This window comes from Brassica oleracea, chromosome C6 (genome assembly GCF_000695525.1).
Source record: "Brassica oleracea var. oleracea cultivar TO1000 chromosome C6, BOL, whole genome shotgun sequence".
Taxonomy (NCBI): Eukaryota; Viridiplantae; Streptophyta; class Magnoliopsida; order Brassicales; family Brassicaceae; genus Brassica; species Brassica oleracea.
In genome coordinates, this window is record NC_027753.1 from 28,169,073 (window position 1) to 28,190,134 (window position 21,062).

General features: G+C 33.7%; 5 protein-coding genes across 5 annotated transcripts in view; 4 read left to right on the forward strand and 1 right to left on the reverse strand.

Moving 5' to 3' along the window:
- The first annotated feature begins 9,781 nt into the window (after positions 1-9,781).
- Positions 9,782-11,814, forward strand: LOC106297914 (putative disease resistance protein At4g11170). Its single transcript, XM_013734050.1, has 3 exons — positions 9,782-10,257; positions 10,326-11,412; positions 11,509-11,814. Exons 1-3 carry the CDS (start codon positions 9,782-9,784, stop codon positions 11,812-11,814), a joined length of 1,869 nt encoding a protein of 622 aa, XP_013589504.1.
- A 1,829-nt stretch (positions 11,815-13,643) lies between these two features.
- LOC106297915 (disease resistance protein RML1A-like) lies at positions 13,644-15,251 on the forward strand. Its single transcript, XM_013734051.1, has 2 exons — positions 13,644-14,744; positions 14,829-15,251. The coding sequence occupies exons 1-2, from the start codon at positions 13,644-13,646 to the stop codon at positions 15,249-15,251; spliced, it is 1,524 nt and encodes a 507-aa protein (XP_013589505.1).
- Positions 15,252-16,058: 807 nt separating this feature from the next.
- On the reverse strand, positions 16,059-18,149 carry LOC106300879 (probable disease resistance protein RPP1). The gene is made up of 2 exons (XM_013737136.1): positions 17,548-18,149; positions 16,059-17,118 (listed from the first exon to the last, which is right to left on the reverse strand). The coding sequence occupies exons 1-2, from the start codon at positions 17,967-17,969 to the stop codon at positions 16,074-16,076; spliced, it is 1,467 nt and encodes a 488-aa protein (XP_013592590.1). The 5' UTR covers positions 17,970-18,149; the 3' UTR covers positions 16,059-16,073.
- Positions 18,150-18,638: 489 nt separating this feature from the next.
- LOC106297916 (toll/interleukin-1 receptor-like protein) lies at positions 18,639-19,145 on the forward strand. Its single transcript, XM_013734052.1, has one exon. The coding sequence runs from the start codon at positions 18,639-18,641 to the stop codon at positions 19,143-19,145; it is 507 nt and encodes a 168-aa protein (XP_013589506.1).
- Positions 19,146-19,253: 108 nt separating this feature from the next.
- Positions 19,254-21,062, forward strand: part of LOC106300880 (TMV resistance protein N-like) — a 7,049-nt gene continuing 5,240 nt past the window's right edge. Inside the window, exons 1-2 of the mRNA XM_013737137.1 lie at positions 19,254-19,336; positions 20,523-20,828. Coding sequence (XP_013592591.1) covers positions 20,574-20,828 — 255 coding nt within the window. The 5' untranslated portion in view covers positions 19,254-19,336; positions 20,523-20,573. The remainder of the gene's footprint in view (positions 19,337-20,522; positions 20,829-21,062) is intronic.

The following is a 21,062-nucleotide window of genomic DNA, read 5'->3' on the forward strand; positions in this document are numbered from 1 at the left end:
AGAGTTGTCTCAGGCATTTCATCAAACACTTTTTGGGTGGGAAATGCCTATTGATCAACTTTTGAGTGGCCAACTCAGAAGATGCATTATGAATACTCTACTAGCAAGGAACAAGAATGATCTACACTAAAACATCATAGAACTAACCTAATCACCCTTGATCTCCCTAACCCATGAATTCAAAAGGTGATTACTCACTAATCTCCATGATTTCTCTTAAACCCATATTGGATTTCAGATTAATCATGTAGAGAAATAGATAAGAAATCAACAAGAACACAAGATGAAAGCATTGAAATCTCAAGAAGTTTTACTAGTTGTTCTCTAGAAAAGAGATTATCTGCCTCCCATGGCTTACAAAAGTACTTAACTTAGGTTTAGGCAATGTAAAAAAATAAAAAAAATGACCAAAAAGCCCCCTGAAATAACATAAAAATCGTCTAAGCAAAACACGCGGAGCGACCTAGCATGGTCGCTCCAGGAGGTCGCTCCCGACGCGTTTCTTCGTGCCTCGCCCCGTCAAAACGCGAGCGACTTGAGCTGGTCGCTCTGGCTGGTCGCTCTGGTATGGAGCGACTTGAGATAGTCGCTCTGGGCTGGTCGCTCTGGCTGGGAGCGACCTCGGTAGGTCACTCTGAGAGGTCGCTCTAGGATGCTCGAACAGGGTGGATATGCCTCTAGTAAATTGGTCATAACTCCTTCATTACATCTTCAAATGACTTGAAACCACTTCCATTAGAAATCTAACTCAAGTTTCTGTGTCTCCACAAAATATTAGAAAAAGAAGATTTCTCTAAAGGCTCCATCCATGCTCATCTTTCACCCCCTTTTGGATCACAATGCTCCCAAACATCTCAAATCACTCCATGGCACACTCCAACACCTAATAAGGACAATGAATACAAAATGCAACCTAGACATGGCTAAATCCTAATCTATATGATGAAAATGCACATGAATAAATGGATAAAACAACGTAAATATGCAAGATATCAACTAGAGTTTGAAAGCTTAAAAGGAGGGAAAGGTTTTGGGAGTGGTCTACCACTAGAGTTTGTCAAAATAAGATTGGCATAAAGGATGTGACAACTCAAGTGTGTATAGCCATGACTCAGTACACAAGGGACCTTGAGCAAGAAACATTAAGTTCGTTCAGTTCATATAAGATTGTAGTTGGGTTCAAAGACTGAGTTTCAGCAATCAACAAGTTTGAGGAAGAGTTTTCAAGGCTCGAAACATACAAGTCTTTTTGAGAGGTGCAAAATCCTAATCTATATGATGAAAATGCACATGAATAAATGGATAAAACAATGTAAATATGCAAGATATCAAATCCATCCTACACCGTCTAATTACCATAAAAGAAACGGTAGTTGGAGGAGATTCTAAGTGATATATAAGATAGATGAACCACTATACTTATCACAAATTATTTTTAGGTTGGAAGTATATTTACCTTAACATAGTATCAGAGTCCGATCCACGAATCCAACCTGAACCACATCGATCTGGCCCAAATTTGGCCCATCGATCCTTGTCCGTACATTCCGAGATTGACTCTCAAAGAGTCATCATCTCGAAGGGCGTATTAGACACAAAGTGTCCTACATCAATATAAAAGATCATAAATAATATATAAGATAGATGGACTAGTATACTTAACACTAATTGATTTTAGGTTGGAAGCTCATCTACCTTAACATATTATGCCATAGTTATCCTGCTTAGCTTATTTATGTTTTGTATGTTATGCTTTTGTTATAGAGGATGAATAATTCTCTCTTTCTATTGTATAAAAATAGATTGAGCATGAATTGAAAGTAAGTTTGTGTTTAGAAAAAAAAAATATATATATATATTAATCAAAGTCTAAGTTGCCACGCTAATACCATTTAGAAATCAAATTGCTCAATCAAACCCACAAGGTCAAACAAACATATGGTTCTACCGAACACTCAAAAACCATATATTATTCTTAATTACAAGAGCTGCCTGCACGTCGTTATAACTAAACCCGAGAATCATTCGCGACTTCGGTTTTGAATAATAAAAGATGCAAGTGTAACTATCATGAAACATTTTTGTGCAGGATTAGTAGCATTATCGTAATCTGACTATATAAGGTCTATGTATTTTATAATATGTCATCTTCTTTTTATGAAATCTTGTAACTTTGTAATATGCCATATCTGTCATATGGTTGAAGAATTCAAACGATCAGCGCGTCACGCCTACTATTTGATAATTCTGTAGAATTTTTAAAAATGGAATAAGGGTAAAAAACACTTTGGTTTTAATGGTAAGCAGATTTTAATTGTGTTTTCAAAGCGCATGATATATTTTTGCTACGAACTATATATAATCACATTTTATCTTTATATAAAATAGATTTGGACATAAAATCTGTAACCCAAAATCTCAATCGAACCTAAACTAAAAAGTTGATCTGTACCAGGTCCGAAATGCAAGAAATACCAGAAATGATCTTGTAGGATGGTACAAACATATCCTAACCCAAAGCGTTATTAGCCGAATCCGAACAGATAACCTAAACAATTGAAAATCTGAAAAAATCTGAAAACCGATCTCAATGTCGAAATTAATCACAAGTATAAATATTTGAAACATAAATATATACTTAAAATATTGAATTTTATATTTATTTTGAAATGGTATCTAAAAATAAGTATTTAAATTTAAAATAAGTACCTTAAATATCTTATTCTATATAAATAAGTATCTACTTCTTATCTTTTGCTTTTAAATTTTGGGTTTAACTTCGGATATAATCCGAACCGAACTAATATAACCCGAATCCGAATGATATATGATTACTTTATGAGTTTTATGATGTGATACAAATTAGAACCAAAACTTATGTGTTATATCCTAATATGATCCGTAGTTATAATATGAAATTGTTTTTTATTTATTATATTTGTCAAAATTTATTTTATTATAATATTAATTCAATATTTATTATAATATAAATTAATTATATGGCGTTCAATCCGTTTCATACTAGATAAATGCTTACATTTTTATGAAATAGTTGCAACAAACTGTAATTGTAAATCATAATATATACTTCAATGGACCATATAATCAAATAATATTAATTTCAACAAAATTTAGTATTGTATTTATCAATTTTTTTATTTATTTTAAATATTTTATTTTAATATTTTGCAATAATAAATTGAAGTATGTTGTAAAATAAATGAATACTAGGTGTTTTGTCCGCACATGCGGGAATAATCATCTTACGAATACTTACTGTTTTATGTCTTATTAATCCAAAAATTGGCATTATAAAACTCTAATTGGTGAACATGTTGAAAGAAAAAAATTATGCTGAATTCTTTGTTCCTCAAAATTAATACCAATTATGTTAAAATTTTAGTCAAATTATTGGAAGGTAGATCCCACTTTTTTCTTCTAAATTCCCCATGAAGGAATGAATTTATAAGAAAAACATTTCCCTATACAATTTTGATATTATAATAAAATTATTATTTTTAGATAGCAACACAATATATATAAGAATTCTCTTTAATTTTTAAATATATTTCACAATTTTATTATATTAGTTTATAATTAATTATTTAATATAACGTATACATTTAATATTATTAAAATAAAATGAGTGTTTTATTATATATACAATTCATTACGGGCTTTGTGAAAATTAATAAATATTCAGTTAAAAATTAATAATAAATCAATGACCTATATAAAAGCTTAAAACCTAATAAAATATGACAAAAAAAAGAAAATAAGAATTTTAATATTAACATATAGATTTAAATATTATTAAATCAAAATTAGTTTTTAATTATATATATAATTCTAATATCGCCTAAATAATTATTGTCCAATCATTATGTAGATAATTGGCTTCTAGATACCCAATAGTGAAGGTCATCAAATTTTGATTTTTTGTTAAGATTGAGTGGCATAGATCGTAAATATTGAAGAAAATTTAGGGTTAAGTATTAATTGTACTTCAGTTTTAATAGTTTAGATATGTTATTATTTATATGTAATTATTTTAATTTATAACTCATAAACAGTCAGTAAATAGATTAAGTTATGTTATATTTTTTTTGCTGTAATAATTTAATAATGGATATGAATTATGTATATATAAATATTATAGAAATTTTATTTCTTATTCGATAAATCAAAATGAATTAATATTCATATGTAATAAAATTAAAAATAATTACGAATTTTGCATTATTTAATATAAATATTAAAACAGTAAATATCAATATTTTAAATAAAAGCTATTAAACAATATTGTTAAAAATACAATATTAGAAAAGATACTCAATAATATCTTTTGATCTTATTTTAAAAATATTTAAATAATATGTTAAGATTCTGTGTATATTTAATAATAAATAAATTTGTTGTATGCAAAATAATTAAAACTAAATAAATAAAATAGTCCAACCTAGACTATTTACAAGTAGATAAAAAGTTCTCCTGTTTATGTAATTTCATTTTCTCTTTATTTAAAGTAGATATAGGCATAAAATTTGTAACCCGAATTCCAAACCAATCCCAAACTAAAATTTCAATATTTACCCGAAATATAAGAAATACCAAAATGGGTCTTATAGTGTGGTAAAATATAATCGAACCGAAGTATAATTAGCAGAACGGGTAATCCAAAATTGTTTTTAAAAATGAAAAAAAATGTGAAAACCAATTCGAATATCCAAATTAATCACAAATATAAATATTTGAAACATAAATATATAATTCAAATATTTAATTTTAAATTCATTTCGAAATGATAGCTAGAATAAGTATTTAAATTTTAAATAAGTACCTTAAATATCCAATTTTATATAAATAAGTATTTATTTCTTAGGTTTTGCTTTTAAATTTTGGATTTAACTTCGGATATATCCGAACAGAAACAATATAAACCGAATCCGATTGATATATGGTTACTTTATGGGTTTTAGGATGTGATACAAATCAAAACCAAAACATATATGTTATATCCGAACCAGAATGAGACCTAAAATGGGATATAAATTAAAACCGATATTGAAAATATCCAACTCGTATCCCAATGAGTACGTAAATGTCCAAGCCTAACATAGAGTGTGTTTTATTTTTTGTTTAATTAGTTTTATATTTGATAAATATTTACATGTTTATTGATAACCCGTAAAACTATACTCATAAAAATATCAATAATAATATGTTCAATTTGTGACGATAATTAAGATGTTTATTTAATAGTGTAGTTGTAATTGTTGTTATAAGTTAAATTATTTAAATGGATTAGTAAAGGTTCTTATCCTTTAATAGTATTGATCGCATATATATTTTTCTGAAACAAAATGGTAATCATATACATAACTTAACTATACAAAACATGTATATTCTTAGCTTTCATAACTATTCAAATCATTAAAAAATTCATATTCTCCTTGTTAAAATCAACTATATTAATATTTTAGTCATAAATGATTTATGATTCAATATTTGTATTAAATATCATTTAAATAGATAAAATTATTGAAAAAATTGCTAGAAGACGTATAGAAAAACATTAGTTAACTTATCAGTAAAAGCCGGTTAATGGTGGGCAAATTATGGGTTGTTAAGCAACCTAGATTAAAAGGGATCCCGTTACGCTTCATTTTGTGGCCATGTAAATATGGATCATGCATTAATCCTTATTTAAATATTCAATGCATTAAACTTCATTTGAATGTTGTTCAAAAAAAAAAAACTTCATTTGAATATTCAGAAGATTAATTATTTTTGGGTTCACTCTTCGCTTCTTATATAATAACCTCAATAAGATGTTGTCAGGTCATATTTTTTATGAAAAAATAATAATACTAATTGCCAAAAATTGACACTTTAAACCCGAAACCTTATAACTCAAATACTAAACATTAAACGCTAAACTCTAAAGTTAACACTAAATCTTATAACTCAAATTTTAAACACTAAATCCTAAACTCTAGGATTAAGTCTAAACTCTAAACTCTAGCCTAAAATTTAGGATTATTCTTATATTCTAAGGTTTAGAGTTTATGATCTAGGGGTTTTGGATTTAAGGTTTAGTCGGTAGTTGTTAGGGTTTAGAGTTAACTTTTTCGTAGAAGGAGGAGTAAGAATAACTCTAAACTCTAAATGCTGTCAGCAAAATCCTAAATTTAAAAAATCTAGACTTTAAATTCTAAATTCTAGAGCATAGGAATAATACTAGGTTTATGATTAACTCTATAATTTAAGGTTTAGTGTTTGGAGTTTGAGCTATAGGATTTAGTGTCAACTATAAGGTTTAGTGTTTAGAAATTGAGTTATAAAATTTACAATTTAAAGTTTTATAATGTGAATTTTTTGGCAATTAATATTAATTTTTTTTGGACATTTTTTTTGGACATTTCCCTTCAAATATTTCATGGCTCGCTCATACTGATACATCCATCCGTAATGTACAGGTCCACGAAGCAATGCCTCATATGGGAGGTGGACAGCTAGATGCTCCATGACGTCAAAAAATCCGGGAGGAAATATCTTCTCCAAGTTGCACAATAAGATGGGAATGTTCTCCTGAAGCTGTTCCACAACTTCTTCTTTAAGAGTGCGTGTGCTCAGATCCCTGAAAAATGCTCCAATGCCTTTTATATTCAAAAAAAAATTAAACACATTGTTAGTCATATATTATTTTGTAAATTATTGTGATATAATACACTACGTACCTGCAAGTGCTTCATGTACGTTTGTTGAAAGTAGCTCCGCAAATGCAAAGGGCAGTAGTCGTTGCATAAATACATGACAATCATGACTCTTCATCCCGGAGAACTTTTGACCCTTTTCAACACATCTAGAGAGATTCGAAACATACCCATCAGGGAACTTCACTTCTGATGCCACCCAGTTGAACAACACCGACTTTTTTTCTGAAGATAATCTGAATATCGGAACGGGAACTTGTCCATTGCTTTTAATATGTAACTCGCTTCTTGAGCAAATATCCGGCAAGTCCAACCTCGATTTTATGTTGTCTTTTGTCTTCCCTGGGACATTAAATATTGTATTCATGATGTTCTCAAAGAAATTCTTCTCTATATGCATCACATCGAGGTTGTGGCGCAGAAGAAGATCCTTCCAATATGGCAACTCCCAAAATATACTCTTCTTGTGCCAGTTGTGATGAACACCGTAAGAATCTGGCATATTACGAGGGACATGCCAATTACCACCCCAACGAACTGTTTCGTTAGCTCCGTAGTAGTCGATTTGCGCTTCAATTTGTTCTCCAGTTAGATATGGAGGAAGAGTGTCTCTCACAACCCTTTTGTGCCTAAACAAATTCTTGTTTCTTCGGTAAGGATGGCCAATGGGAAGAAATCGACGGTGACAATCAAACCAACTTGTCTTCCTACCATTCTTCAGTTGAAACGCATCTGTCGTTCCATTACAATATGGACAAGCTAATCTCCCATGTGTAGTCCATCCAGACAACATCCCATAGGCAGGGAAATCACTTATGGTCCACAAAAGCATCGCTCGCATCGTAAAATTCGTCTTCGTTGAACAGTCATACGTCCTCACCCCTGTTGACCACAAATCCTTCAACTCTTTTATCAGTGGTTGTAGGAAAACATCCAGGGACCTTTTTGGATGGTTCGGACCAGGTATTAATATGGTCAAGAATAGTAACTCCCGTTGCATGCACATCTCCGGTGGCAGGTTGTATGGAGTAAGAAAGACTGGCCACAATGAATATTGTCTCCCTGACATTCCGAACGGACTAAATCCATCTGTGCATAATCCGAGATACACATTCCGGATATTGCTAGCGAAATCTGGATGTACTTTGTTGAAATGTTTCCAGGCTCTTGCATCTGATGGATGAGTCATCTCACCATCCGTCTGAGTATGCTCGGCATGCCATCTCATCTTTCCAGCAGTCTGCTCTGATTGATACAATCTTTTCAATCTATCTGTAATTGGTAGGTACCACATCCTTTGGTACGGTACCCTATTACGTCCCCGTCCTTGCGGCTTGAATCGTGGCTTCTTGCAGAATCGACATTCTTCTAGCTTCTCATCATCTCCCCAATAGATCATGCAGTTGTCGATGCAAACATCTATCATCTCAGAAGGCAACCCAAGACTATAAACCAGTTTCTGAATCTCATAATAAGAATCAGCAGACACATTGTCTTCCGGCAAATACTCTTTAAACAAGTCCGCCCATTCGTTCATGCAACTTTCAGGTAGATTGTGATCAGTTTTAATATTCATCATTCTAGCAGCTAACGACAATTTAGAGAGACCTTCTCTACAACAGGAAATAGTTTTTCCTCGTAAAATACTCGTAAAATTACATCCACTTTACGACGAAACAGTTTTGTCGTTATGTTACGAGGAAATAACGATGACTTTAGTTTTTCACGTAAATTCGTCGTAAACTCGACGCAAATTTACGAGGATTGTTTTTCCTCGTTAATTTTCGTCGTTAAGCATGTGTTTTCTTGTAGTGATATTGCATTCTTTTAAAGATTAGTTTGGACATTACTATAAATTTGGGATACTCTTGTTAATAAATGATACGAGAGCAATCTTAATGGTTGAGTTCTTACATTGAAGAACCAAATTATAAATTATAATTATTTTATTAGATAACTAAAACTAAAATTAAAAAAAGAAAAAGGATCACCAATGAGAAATAGACACACAAGCAAATAGATTTAGGATTCGTTCAAAAAAAGCTTTTAGTAAATACTTTTGGGGAGTCTCTTATTTTTTAATATTAAAATGTTTTAAAAATCCCGCTCCTCATACTCACGGTGGAGGTGTTCTAACTAATTTTTTTAATATTAAAAGTTTTAGAAATACCATTTTCTTATATTCATGTTATAGGTGCTGCAAGAGCAGCTCCTACGTGAGAATCTAACAAGGATTCTTAATATTTAAAATAAAGGAAAAATTAACAAAACTAGGAAAGAAAACAAACAAAAGATTTTATCTAAGAGTGTGATTGGTGAATTTTGGAGTAAATAAGAGTAATCCAATTAGAGTAAATACGAGGGAAAAAAGATAGAGTAATAAAGATAAAAATAAATGAAATTTCCCACTCCGAAAACAGTGAGGTAATAAAGTGATCTATATACCTCTAACAAAACAATAATGGGAGTAAAAGACATAAAAGTTAGTTTCACCTGATTTGTAAAAAATAAGTTGAATTGAGTGGAAAATAAATTATGGCTAACATGTTATAGCTAAAAATACTTTTCAGTCAGACCTAAAAGCACGATTAACCACAGTTTTTTAGCTGAGGTTATTAATTCATGATTTGATGTTTTTATTATTTTTTATTTTTTTACGTTTTTTGGTTAAGAGACGATTCTTTATATCTTTTGACCGAAGCTAAAAACTCCATTTAAAAGACTGGAGTTAATCGTGATTTATGAACCAGTTACTAAGTTTATAAGAAACTTAGACAGCTGTCACTTAAACAATATTTGAACAGGTTTTAACCCTCTAAATACTTCCAGTTTTATTAAATATTTTGCGTTCTGGTTGTTTGTTTCTTTATTTCAATGCAACTAGTTTAATTACTCTATTTTATAAGAGATAAATAGACTTTGTGTAGTTGTGTATGTGCGATCAGAACTGCTGACTTTTTCATTCAGTCTTGCGCAACTAATTTCGTGTCGACTATTTGAGAATTATAAGCATTTTAAATAAAGTAATTAACAGGAAAGATTAGTCCTCGTCGAAGCTGGTTGCAATGGCGTCCTCTTCCTCTCGGACTCGCCTTTGGAAGTACGATGTGTTCCTGAGCTTTCGAGGACCAGACACTCGGAAAAACATTGTCAGCCATATATACTCCGCACTCCGTAACAAAGGAATCTTTACTTTTAAAGACGACCGGACGCTGGAGGTAGGAAACTCGATTCCAGACGAACTTGTAAGAGCCATCCAGACCTCACGGTTTGCCGTAGTTGTCATCTCAGAAAATTACGCCGCTTCGACTTGGTGCTTGGAGGAACTCCGGATGATAATGGAGCTTCAGGCGGTGGAAGGTGGCATCAGTGTGGTTCCAATCTTCTTTCGAGTTGCGCCTTGTGACGTTAGACATCAGAGCGGAAGTTTTGGGACTGCTTTTGCTAGCAGGGTAAGCCACGAAAAGGCTGAGAAGGTTACTCTATGGAGAACAGTTCTTACCAAAGTCGCAAATCTGTCAGGCTTCGACTCCAGCGTATGGTAAAACTCGTTCAAACTGAATCTTGTTTTTAACATTATTTATATCACTGAACCTGTCCCAATGCCAGTGTGGACGAGGCAACGATGGTCGAGGACGTTGTCCGACATCTATTAGACGGTCTGTTCCCTGCGCACACTACAGACGACGAAGATGTTGTTGGGATGAGCCGACACATGGAAGGCTTAGCTTCTCTCTTGGAAATGGAATCAGAGGAAGAGGTTCGTTTTGTAGGAATTTCGGGAATGGGGGGAGTAGGCAAAACCACCATCGCCAAGTATCTCTATAGACGGTTTTCACGTCAGTTCCCAGTTCGTTGTTTCATAGACGGCATCGCCAAGGTTTACAAGGAGAAGGGTCTCCCTTACCTGCGGAAGAAGTTCCTCTCCCAAATCTTCCGTGATGAACATGTAAGTCTCGGAAGTGTTGGAGCTGGATCCGATGAAATAAAGTCGAGACTCGGGCACCAAAAGCTGTTTGCTGTGCTTGATGATGTGGATCAAGTGGAGCAGTTACTTGGCCTGGCAAAATTCCCAACCTGGTTTGGTCCAGGGAGCCGCATCATCATAATTACACGAGACAAGGGTCTACTCGATGCCTGCAGAGTTAAAAATGTGTACCCCGTCAAGTGCTTGGACCAAGAGGATGCGCTCCAGATGTTTAAACATATTTCTTTTGGAGGAGGACCTTGTCCCGACGGTTTTGAGAAACTTTTGATTAGAGCTTCTCGGCTTGCTCATGGCCTTCCTTACGCACTTCACTCCTACAGTTTACATCTGCACAGAAAGACAGCAGAAGAGTGGGAAAAAGTACTGCTTGAATTTGAAAAAGCTCCTCACACGAACATATTCCATTTCTTGAGAAGCAGCTATGAAGGCTTAACCCCACGGGATAAGATTGCTTTCCTTCATGTGGCATGTCTTTTTAACGGACACCATGTCTTGCGCGCCAGTAGCCTTCTTTTTGATGGTGGACGTAAAGTAAGACACTTAGTGGAGAAATCTCTTGTTGACATATCAGCTCAAGGGTGCATAAACATGCACGTTTTAGTAGAAGAAATGGGAAGAGAACTCGTGCTTGAAGAATCCGACCATATCCCAGAGAGACAAAGAATCTTGTGGGGAAATAAAGTCTATGATGTCCTGCTCGACAACATAGTAAGCTGTGTATACAGATTTCAGATTAATTAAACTTAACAGCTTTTGTTTCTCTTTTACTCAAATATAACATGACGTTTACGTTTCTATCACCAGGGTACAGAAAGAATTGAAGGCTTGGCGCTAGATATGTGTGAGATGCCTGACGTGTTACATATTGAGGACAGTAGTTTTAGGGCGATGCGCAAGCTGAAGTTTCTCATATTCTACACGCACTTGGATGATAAAAGATCCAAACTGGAGCTCCTTCAACATGCAGCCAGACTTCCCCGCATGCTTAGGTTACTACATTGGGATGACTATCCGTTAACAATCTTACCTTTATCCTCAGCCGTTCTGGTTGAACTCACTCTGCGTCGCAGCAATCTTCGGACCCTCTGGAATAATGATATGGTAATTTAATAACTTGTTGGTTTAGTAAAGGAATTGTGGAAGCTTTCAACTTGGTTCAGTTAAAACTGATCGAGTTGAAGGAACTAATGAATAGAATAGATTAGTTGATGAAATTGTGGAAGCTTTCAACTTGGTTCAGTTCCCTTGACACCTACCTTTTCATTGATGAAATTAATCGAATCAATACAAATGATAAATCCACTAGACTATATTTGCGAAATAATTTTGCCACATGTACTCTTTACAATCAATTTCACAAAACAAATATGACATGGCTATTGAAATCGATGACATGCCTACTGAAATTGATGACATAGCTTCCGAAAAAATATTACATGGATAATTTCATTTAATGTTGATTTATATTTTTGACAAAGTTATTAGAATATGGTAATAATTCATATATTACATTTAATATTGATATTTCTTTTTTGTAATTTTTTTTTAAATATGGTAATAGCTCACACATCATCTATAAAATAAATAAATTCATATATAACATTTCAAATTTCAAAATATTATTATTTTTGTATAATTACACAATTTGTATTACTAAAGCTTTCAAATTTTTTTACAATTAAAAAAAAAATCTAATCATAAGATATTAGTTTTTTATATATCTACAAATTTTATAAATATACAAAATAATAATATTGATATTTCTTTTTGGTAAACTTTTTTAAATATGGTAATAGCTCATACATAATCTATAAAATAAATATATTCATATATAATATTTCAAATTTTGAAATACTATTATTTTGTATAATTATATAATTTGTATTATTAAAGCTTTCAAAAATTTCTACAATTTTTTAAAAATTTAAATATCTAATGGTAAGATCATTAGTTTCTTATATATCTACATATTAAATATTAGTAAAAAAATAGTAAAATCTATAATATTTAGTAAAATTTATTTTTAAATATAAGTTATATTAAAAAAATTTTTTACTGCACATAGTGCATGAAAACACCTAGTAATACTATAAACCATATCATAAACTGAATATAATTTTATAATTGAATGAGTATTTACAATAAGTTTTTTTAAATCTAGTAAAATTTAATCTTAACAAAAATAGAAACAATATTTAAATAATATATAAAAATATAGATAAAAGGCAATTATATAATGTTGACATTTCTCGTTCTCGGCTTGACCTCTCACTCTTCTCACGGCCAGCCTCTCTTTCTCTTGTTCATACTTGGTGAGCTTCTCTCACCCTCACTCTGTTTTACTTCACTCACACTCTCTGTTTTTGTTTACTTGTGTTTCATTACAACACAAGCACCCACATTTTCTCTTTACTCTCTCTCTCTCTCACATTTGTTCTTGTTCTTGTAGAAAGAGAAGAGAGATTATCTTTGTATGTCTACATTGTTACTTTATCCAACTCCTTTTCTTATTTGTCTTGGATGTGTTCTTACAACACTACATACGCATACTTGTAGTAGTTTTTTCACTAACTACTACTACACACATGTACACCTTACCGCTACTAACAACTCTATCTAGCTAGACTTAAACCAGCACTTCACTCTTCCTTGTTGGCTTAACTAAACTAACTAGAGTTTACTTGCTGACTTGCAGTACAAGCTTCTTTTTCTTCTTTCTTCTTGAGCACTTCTTCTTATATCACCTATTTTGTAGATTTTAATCTAAGGTTCAATTCCAACATATAAATATACAAATAAATAATATGGATTGTTGAAAATATTCAAAATATCATATTACATCAGTTTCTAACTTTTCTTATTGTTTCCAGCAGCTTAGAAATCTGAAGAGATTAGATGTGAGTGGATCTAAGGATCTAACACAACTTCCAGATCTTTCAATGGCTATGGAGCTCGAGGAGTTGGTTGCTGAAGGCTGCATGAAGCTTAGGCTAATTCGTCTGACGTCCACTAGAAGGAGATATTCTCTGAGACATCTCGATATATCTAACTGTGTTGCTCTTCCAAATCTTCCGCCTTTCATACCAGAATGGATTTCAGTTGCAGACGAACCCATTTTTTTCCGATGCCAAGGCACTCGACTCAAGTTTGAAATAACGGCACTGGGGCCTTTTGAAAATCTCTGCATCGACGGGGACATAAAGATTAGGTTGCAGCAGCTAGTTGGAGATGCAGAGTACTTATCTTACATTTCCAAGCAACAGACAACATTTGAACTGAGGCTGATGCGACCATCGAATTGGCCTGAGTCACATATTTCTGGTAAAACACTCCACATCAAACGGTCCTACTACAACAACAACGGTGGCGCACCTTTCAGTTGTATGAGCTTCTCAGGTTTCTCCTGCTTGGCGGAGTTGAAACTGATCAACTTGAACATCGATAAACTCCCAGATGACATCGACCTATTGCATTCACTAGAGAAACTGGACCTCACTGGAAATGATTTCACGCATTTGCCCACAACTTTAGGTAGCCTTGAAAAGTTAAATTTTCTCATTCTATGTAACTGCAGCAAACTCGAGGAACTGCCGAGCCTGCCGAGACAGTTGCAGAGGCTCGAACTTTCTGGCTGTACAAACCTCCAATCATTGCCGGCGGCACACCAGGAAAGCTCCCAGTTGCTTGAGCTCCATCTTGACGACTGCAAGAATGTACAATCACTGGCACATAGTCTTGATAAGTTCACCAATTTAATGCTCTTGAATCTCAGTGGACATGATTTTCAGACAATCCCAACAAGCATCACAAACCTTTTAAAGCTGGGAACTCTCTGCCTCAACAACTGCAACAAACTCAAATCTCTCGAAGAGCTTCCACTGAGTCTTAACTATCTGAATGCACACGGCTGCAATTCTTTAGAAACCGTTTTATTACCCCTGAATCATTGTATGGAACACCTTGATCTTAGCCATTGCGCTCAACTGAATCAGTGTGAAGAGGTGATCACTCAGTTTCTAAGAGGGTGGAAACATGAAGAGGTATATATGTTTTTCTACTCTGAATCTGGTCTCTTCACCTCTTAAGAGCTTATCATAATGATTTTGTATTCCCATTGACCTCAGGAGTTGCTACGATTCGCTTGCATTCCTGGAATTCTAATTCCTAGATACTTCGTTAACCAATTCCCGGGGGGATCTATTCAACTTTCCTTCAACAGTGTGGGTTTCACTGCGTGTATCATCGTTGCCTGCAGTAGACCCTACCATCTTCAGTTTTCGGAGTCTTCTTATTGTTGGAGCTGGGAAGCTGGTGGGGTGTTTCGGATTAACCTCAGACCAAACATCTATCGCTCATACGGGATGGAGGAAGAAGAGGCTATTACAGAGCACTACTTGGTTATCATCCATGTATTATGTAGCAAAAACAAAGACCAAGTTGCCAATTTACTATTCAATTCCGCTCTTCAACTTCCAGAGATGTCTGAGATCCCACTTGTGGAGATAAGAGCATGTGGGGTTCGCATAGACATCCCCAACCAAAATTAATAATTTCCTTTCAGTTTCTTGTAGACTTCAGGGCCCTGCTTTGTATGATCAATCAAGGGGTTTTCTTACTTATTTTAAATGATCCTGTTATTTTGATAGTGACTTAAAATCTTATTACGCTAGTAGTCTAGCAAACCTAACGTATTCTATTTTAGTTGGTGGGTTTTATCACTTAAAAACTTAATAACGTAAGAAATTCTAAAACAAGTGTTTTGCTTCAATCGAGTTTTCTCTACTATTTAACATTCTTGAGTTTACTTCACGCCTATTCAACAGATTTTTCAACAGTTTTAGAGCTCAAGTGGCTGTGAACATTTTCAGCCAACTCATGCATAGCAAAGTTACATTTTATTGTAAACAAGGCCAACATCTCATCACTAGGGGCGGGCAGACCTAGGTAAGATCTAGGTGGGGCAACCGCCACGTTGCTGAAAAATTATTTCCTCATGTTGTGAAAGTTGCTAGTTCCACCCTGCTCATCACTCAAGTTTTAAATGACGGGTAAGCTCATCTCTGTTATTGACCTAACTAGAAAGATCAGCGGAGCAGGCTATTTACATCAAATAGCATTAGCAACACGATTCAGGGTTTCCATGCATGTACGTAGTCATGACTACTGCTAATTTGCTAGCCAAAGCCCCTTCCACTTTGTCAGTTAGTAGTTACTACAACTAGTATCGGCCAGAATTATTAGCTTGTACTATATCCAACCATAATTTACAGATAAAAGAAAAACACACGAGCAATCATAAAGTTACCGAAGAGTTTAGTGACGAACAGAGATTTTACTCGTTTGTCTTATTTTCAACCATTTGCACAAGATTACTTGAAAACAATAAAAAAGTACGTGATTCTGAAAAGGATATATTGAGTTATATGATCACTTAAGAGAAAAAACTGGTAATATGGTAAACGGTTTGCTTCGTCGACTCCAACGTGGTGGTCCACCTTCATCGGACGTCTTGGTGCGTAGTTATCTGCTCCGACATACCTACAAACCTCTGTAGCGTAGTTATTATGTGAAGCTTCTAGCCTACGCAATGTACTTACCCATTCACTTTTCTCCTTGTTGCATAAAAACGTTCCCAACATTTTAAGGGTAAGAGGAAGACGATTTGAAACTTGGACAGCAAGAAACGAAAGTTCCTCGAATCCGGGACGAGGGTTTCTTTCCTTGAAAGCAAACTCCGAGAATAAAGCAAGAGCTTCCTCAAATTTAGGACACTCAAGCTCGTATATGTGTTTCACTCCACATTGAGTAAGCATTGACCTGTCTTTAGTGATTACAATGACTCGACTTCCTGGACCAAACCAACTGGCTTCTTTGATTATACCTTTTAGCTGCTTAATGTCATCCACACCATCAGCAACTAGCAGAACCTTCCGGCGTCGGATCATTTCTTTGATGGCATCAATAGATCTCCCATGGAAGCTACTCTCTTTTAAAGCTTCACGAGCGAGATCAGTCACTAACGACTCTGGTTTGTAGCTGCAATCTTGTGTTCGGATCCTGTTTATGAAGAAAAAATAGTGCTGAAAGTGAGGCGAGATATCATCATAAACGTGTCTTACAAGGCTTGTCTTCCCAACACCCTCAACTCCACAAACTCCTATTATTGTGGACTTTGCACGCAACGTTAATGCTCGCAGATCTTCAAAACGTGAGTTTCTCCTGATGTCAGTATTGTCTCTTACTGATATCCTCCGCAAAGGCTTATGCATTTCCTCACTTAGCTTTATTTTGAACAATAGCTTCAAACTCCTATAAGTACTGAGACCAGTACTAGTCTGATATCTTGATGTGGAAGATGTCAGAATATCGGAAACGAAACTAGTAACTTTACCCACCAGCTCTGAGTCATCCTTGCTGATTATATATGTCAGCAGTTACAATGATATTAATTACCCTTGAATAAAAAAAATAAGGGCAATTTTCTCAAATAGTCATTTTTAAGTTTTGGTCACAAAAATGACATCAAAAAAAGAAAATGACCAAAATAATATTTTTTATTTTGAAAATTTTAATTTTAAGTTTAATTTTTAATTATTTAAATTTGAAACTATATCTCCAAAACCCCACACCTTTTAACTCTAAACCCTAAGTCTAGATTAGTTAACTTCTGTTTCAAAAAAAATAATATATTAGTTAACCCCGGGGTAAAAACACATTTTTATCTTTTAATAAAACTTATTTTGGTAATAAAAAACTATTTTTATGACAAAAACTAAAAAATAGCTATAGTAAGAAATTTCTCAAAAAATCAAACATAGGAATAGATAATAGGAAACAAGGTACCAGTCGAGGGAATTAAAACCAGATTTGTTGATTATGTGAGCGTCAAGCCACTTCTTGACAATCTCAAGGGGCCTCCTCTGAGGCTCATGCATGGTTTGGGCGTCTTTTCCTGCAGTTCTCAACATTTTCAAGAAATCGTTTGGATCAAGTTGGAAGAAGACAGGCACTGCGGTCAAAGTTCCTTTCTTCTCACAATCAATAATCGTTGCCAAGTCGTCGACCCACAAGTCCAAAGACGCGTGGTCGTTTGAGAATATAGGGATCGCAACCAGAGATACTTGGAGGGCTTGAACCGACACGGGGCAAGACTCTGAAGATGTGGAAGTTGTGATGTCTTTCTTCTTTAATGAACTAAGAAGATGGCTTAGAAAAGTTTTGCGGGTCTGCTCTCCTCTGAAACTCAAGAACACGTCGTTCTTCATTATGATTTGATCTAGGCGAGGGAGAGACTCATGAAATTCTTTCTTTCGTTCTTATTCTTACATAGAACTTGCTATGAGAAATTGTCTTAGAGCTTTGTAGCTCGTGTGTTTAAGCACTTTGACAAAAACAATAGATGACGTGACCTGCACGACAGCTAAACCCCAAACAAAGTCGTTTCCAATACCCATTATTCCGCTAATAATTGTAATGCATATAATAAGCTCGGTTTATAATCAAGATGAATGATAATGACAGAACATCTTGAAAATGATTATGACATAGTTAATTAGGGCTAAGTTGCCACGCTTATACCATCTAGATATCAAAATTCTCAATCAAATCCTTGAGGTCAAACAAAAATATGGTTTTATCGACCACTCAAAAAAAGAACATGCTTGCCAGTCGTTATACGCCAACCACGCAATGATTCACGACTTGAGTTTAAAGAAATGTAACTATCATGATATAACTATAATAACATAACATAGTCTAACTATAAGTTCTCCATATTTATAATATAAGCCAATCTGTCATAAGCTTGAAGAATTCAAATTACCAGCTTGTCGCGCCCATTTACAAAGTCGTTGACTTGAATTAATCAATACCAAACGTGATCGTAGCCCATGATATAAAACTTCAAACCAAGACTCTTCTTCTGTACATATCAAATGGACTCATTTGTTGCTTCACCTCGTGACAAGAAGCGGTACGATGTATTCGTCAGCTTCCGAGGAAAAGATACACGTAGAGGCATCGTCAGCCACTTGCACAGCGCACTTGTCGGGAGAGTTGATGACACATTCAAAGATGACGAAACAATTGAAATTGGTGACACAATTTCTGAAGAAATCAAGGAAGCTATACGGAACTCCAAGTTTGCCATTGTGGTTATCTCCAAAGACTATGTTTCCTCAACTTGGTGCCTGAACGAGCTCCAAATGATAATGGATCTTCACAAGAAGAAGCAACTCCTTGTTCTCCCAATCTTCTACGACGTGGTTCCTTCAGATGTTAAGCACCAGAGAGGCACATTTTCCTTAAGACGGTATCAACCCTCGATGGTTATGCGATTACTTTCCAGCAAGGAAAGAACAATGGCGGCACATGTTCGGAAATGGAGAAAAGCCCTCACCCGAGTCGGAGGAGTATCAGGCAAGGATTCTAGAGCCTGGTGAGTTTTCAATTTTTCAGAGATCCCTTATAAGACGTTAGTAATTATGCTATACAAATCGAATCAAACAAAGTACGAACGTAAAGGTTATATAAAGAAAAATGATTTAGGATAAGTTGTTAGTTCTTATCTGAATGTCGAAACAAGGCTAGGTTTAGGTGAAATGTATTGTCCGTCTTGGTTCTTCTCTGGTACCTGCATTAAATATGGTGTTTCACCTTCTTTATGATCCAAAAGACACTATAACTTCAAATATGAAGTTTTTTGCTCTAAAAAAAAGAACTTCAAATTTGAAATTTCATATTTTATTTACATTTTGGTTTCTACGATTACAAATCACATTAATGATTCATAAATATTTTCTTGTTTATTGTTTTAATCCTTATAAAAATTATATCCCATAATTATTTTAAGTTTTGTTTAAAAAATTAAAGTTTACACATAAAATTAAATAAAACTTTAAAATAAAATTAAAAATATTTAAAACTATATTTAAATAACAAAAAAGACAAAAGAAACTTAACAAAAAAAAATTTAAAATTTTTTTATAAAGACATAACTATTACATAAATTTAATTATTACAGCAATACTAATAGTTGGGTAAGTTTGATCCGGAACCTTCAAAATTTTCAAATATTGTCCAATTTTTTTGTGTAACTGAAGATAGTTGTTGTTGTTGATGATGTATTTTGGTACAATTCTATCTTGTTCATATTTAATATATTCACGATTATTAATATCGTCGATAAAAGTTAGTCTTTTAGAAATATTTTATGTTTATCTTTTACTTTCTTGTTCTGATCTATTGTATTTACAAGTATTAATATCACCCGATTTCAATAATTTTTATCAATAATCTACAGATTAAAAATGAGGAAAGTCATTTTTACTTCGAAATGCATTAGTAGATCATATATGCATTACGAAAATCACTTTATGGAATAATATGATATTTTTTCTTGAAGTATAATATTAATTAAGTTATTTTGTTTAAAATTTTATATTTTAATTTTATATTTTATTAATTAATATTGTTGTAATATGTTTATATATGTGCTAGTTATTTACAAAAGTTTTATGAATTCAAATTAGCTATGACAAATATAATGATCATATTATAAAATAAAAATAGTTTTTAAGTTGAGTTTAAAGTTTTGCTTTTGAAAAAGAACACATTTAAACTTCAAATATAAAATTTTGAAAACTTAAAAATAGAATTTTTTTTGGAGATGCTCTTAGTTACTAACATAGTCTACAAAAGTATCTTAAAGGCAACAAGTCTTTGGGAAAATATTTAGTAAATTGAGCAATCATCTTGCTTCATCAGTAAATTCAGAAATTATCTAGTAGAAGTCAACCTATTCAAAGAAAAATGTTTTCCTGTGTTTATACGTGTGTTTTGTCTTTCATGTTAGCAAGGACGAGGCCACGATGGTTGACGATATCGTTGAGCACATTGCAAGAGAGCTAACCTCAATGCAGCCACTAGAGATGGGTGATATTGTTGGAATGGACGCCCACATGGAACAAATCGAACCTCTGTTGGATATGGACTCGGCAACGAATGATGTCCGGATGATAGGAATATGGGGAATGGGAGGCATAGGCAAAACCACAATTGCCAAGTTCATATATAACAAATACTCACCTCGGTTTGGTCGTCGCTTTTGCTTCATAGAGAACGTTTGTTGGATTTCCCTCCTTAAGCCCAAAACTAATCAAATCATAATCAAGCCTTAATCCAAGAATCAAGAAAAACAAAGAGAGAAAATATTTGTAAGAGAGAGTTTCCAAAAACAAAATCTTTGTAGTAAACCCTTTCCTAAATATTAAGAGTCTTCTTCTTAAATTTTCTAGTTGTCTAATACCATCTTCATCTCATCGATATTGGATAATTTTCCCAACAGCTGGTATCAGAGC

What these genes read in the sequence shown, in the direction of transcription:
- LOC106297914 (XM_013734050.1), top strand. Translation starts at nt 9,782, where the DNA reads ATGGCGTCCTCTTCCTCTCGGACTCGCCTTTGGAAGTACGATGTGTTC. An exon ending in GGCTTCGACTCCAGCGTATG is followed by an intron (nt 10,258 to 10,325) that starts GTAAAACTCGTT and finishes TCCCAATGCCAG; the next exon opens with TGTGGACGAGGCAACGATGG. An exon ending in ATGTCCTGCTCGACAACATA is followed by an intron (nt 11,413 to 11,508) that starts GTAAGCTGTGTA and finishes TTCTATCACCAG; the next exon opens with GGTACAGAAAGAATTGAAGG.
- LOC106297915 (XM_013734051.1), top strand. Translation starts at nt 13,644, where the DNA reads ATGGCTATGGAGCTCGAGGAGTTGGTTGCTGAAGGCTGCATGAAGCTT. An exon ending in GAGGGTGGAAACATGAAGAG is followed by an intron (nt 14,745 to 14,828) that starts GTATATATGTTT and finishes CATTGACCTCAG; the next exon opens with GAGTTGCTACGATTCGCTTG.
- LOC106300879 (XM_013737136.1), bottom strand. Translation starts at nt 17,969, where the DNA reads ATGAAGAACGACGTGTTCTTGAGTTTCAGAGGAGAGCAGACCCGCAAA. An exon ending in GGTTTTAATTCCCTCGACTG is followed by an intron (nt 17,119 to 17,547) that starts GTACCTTGTTTC and finishes ATATATAATCAG; the next exon opens with CAAGGATGACTCAGAGCTGG.
- LOC106297916 (XM_013734052.1), top strand. Translation starts at nt 18,639, where the DNA reads ATGGACTCATTTGTTGCTTCACCTCGTGACAAGAAGCGGTACGATGTA.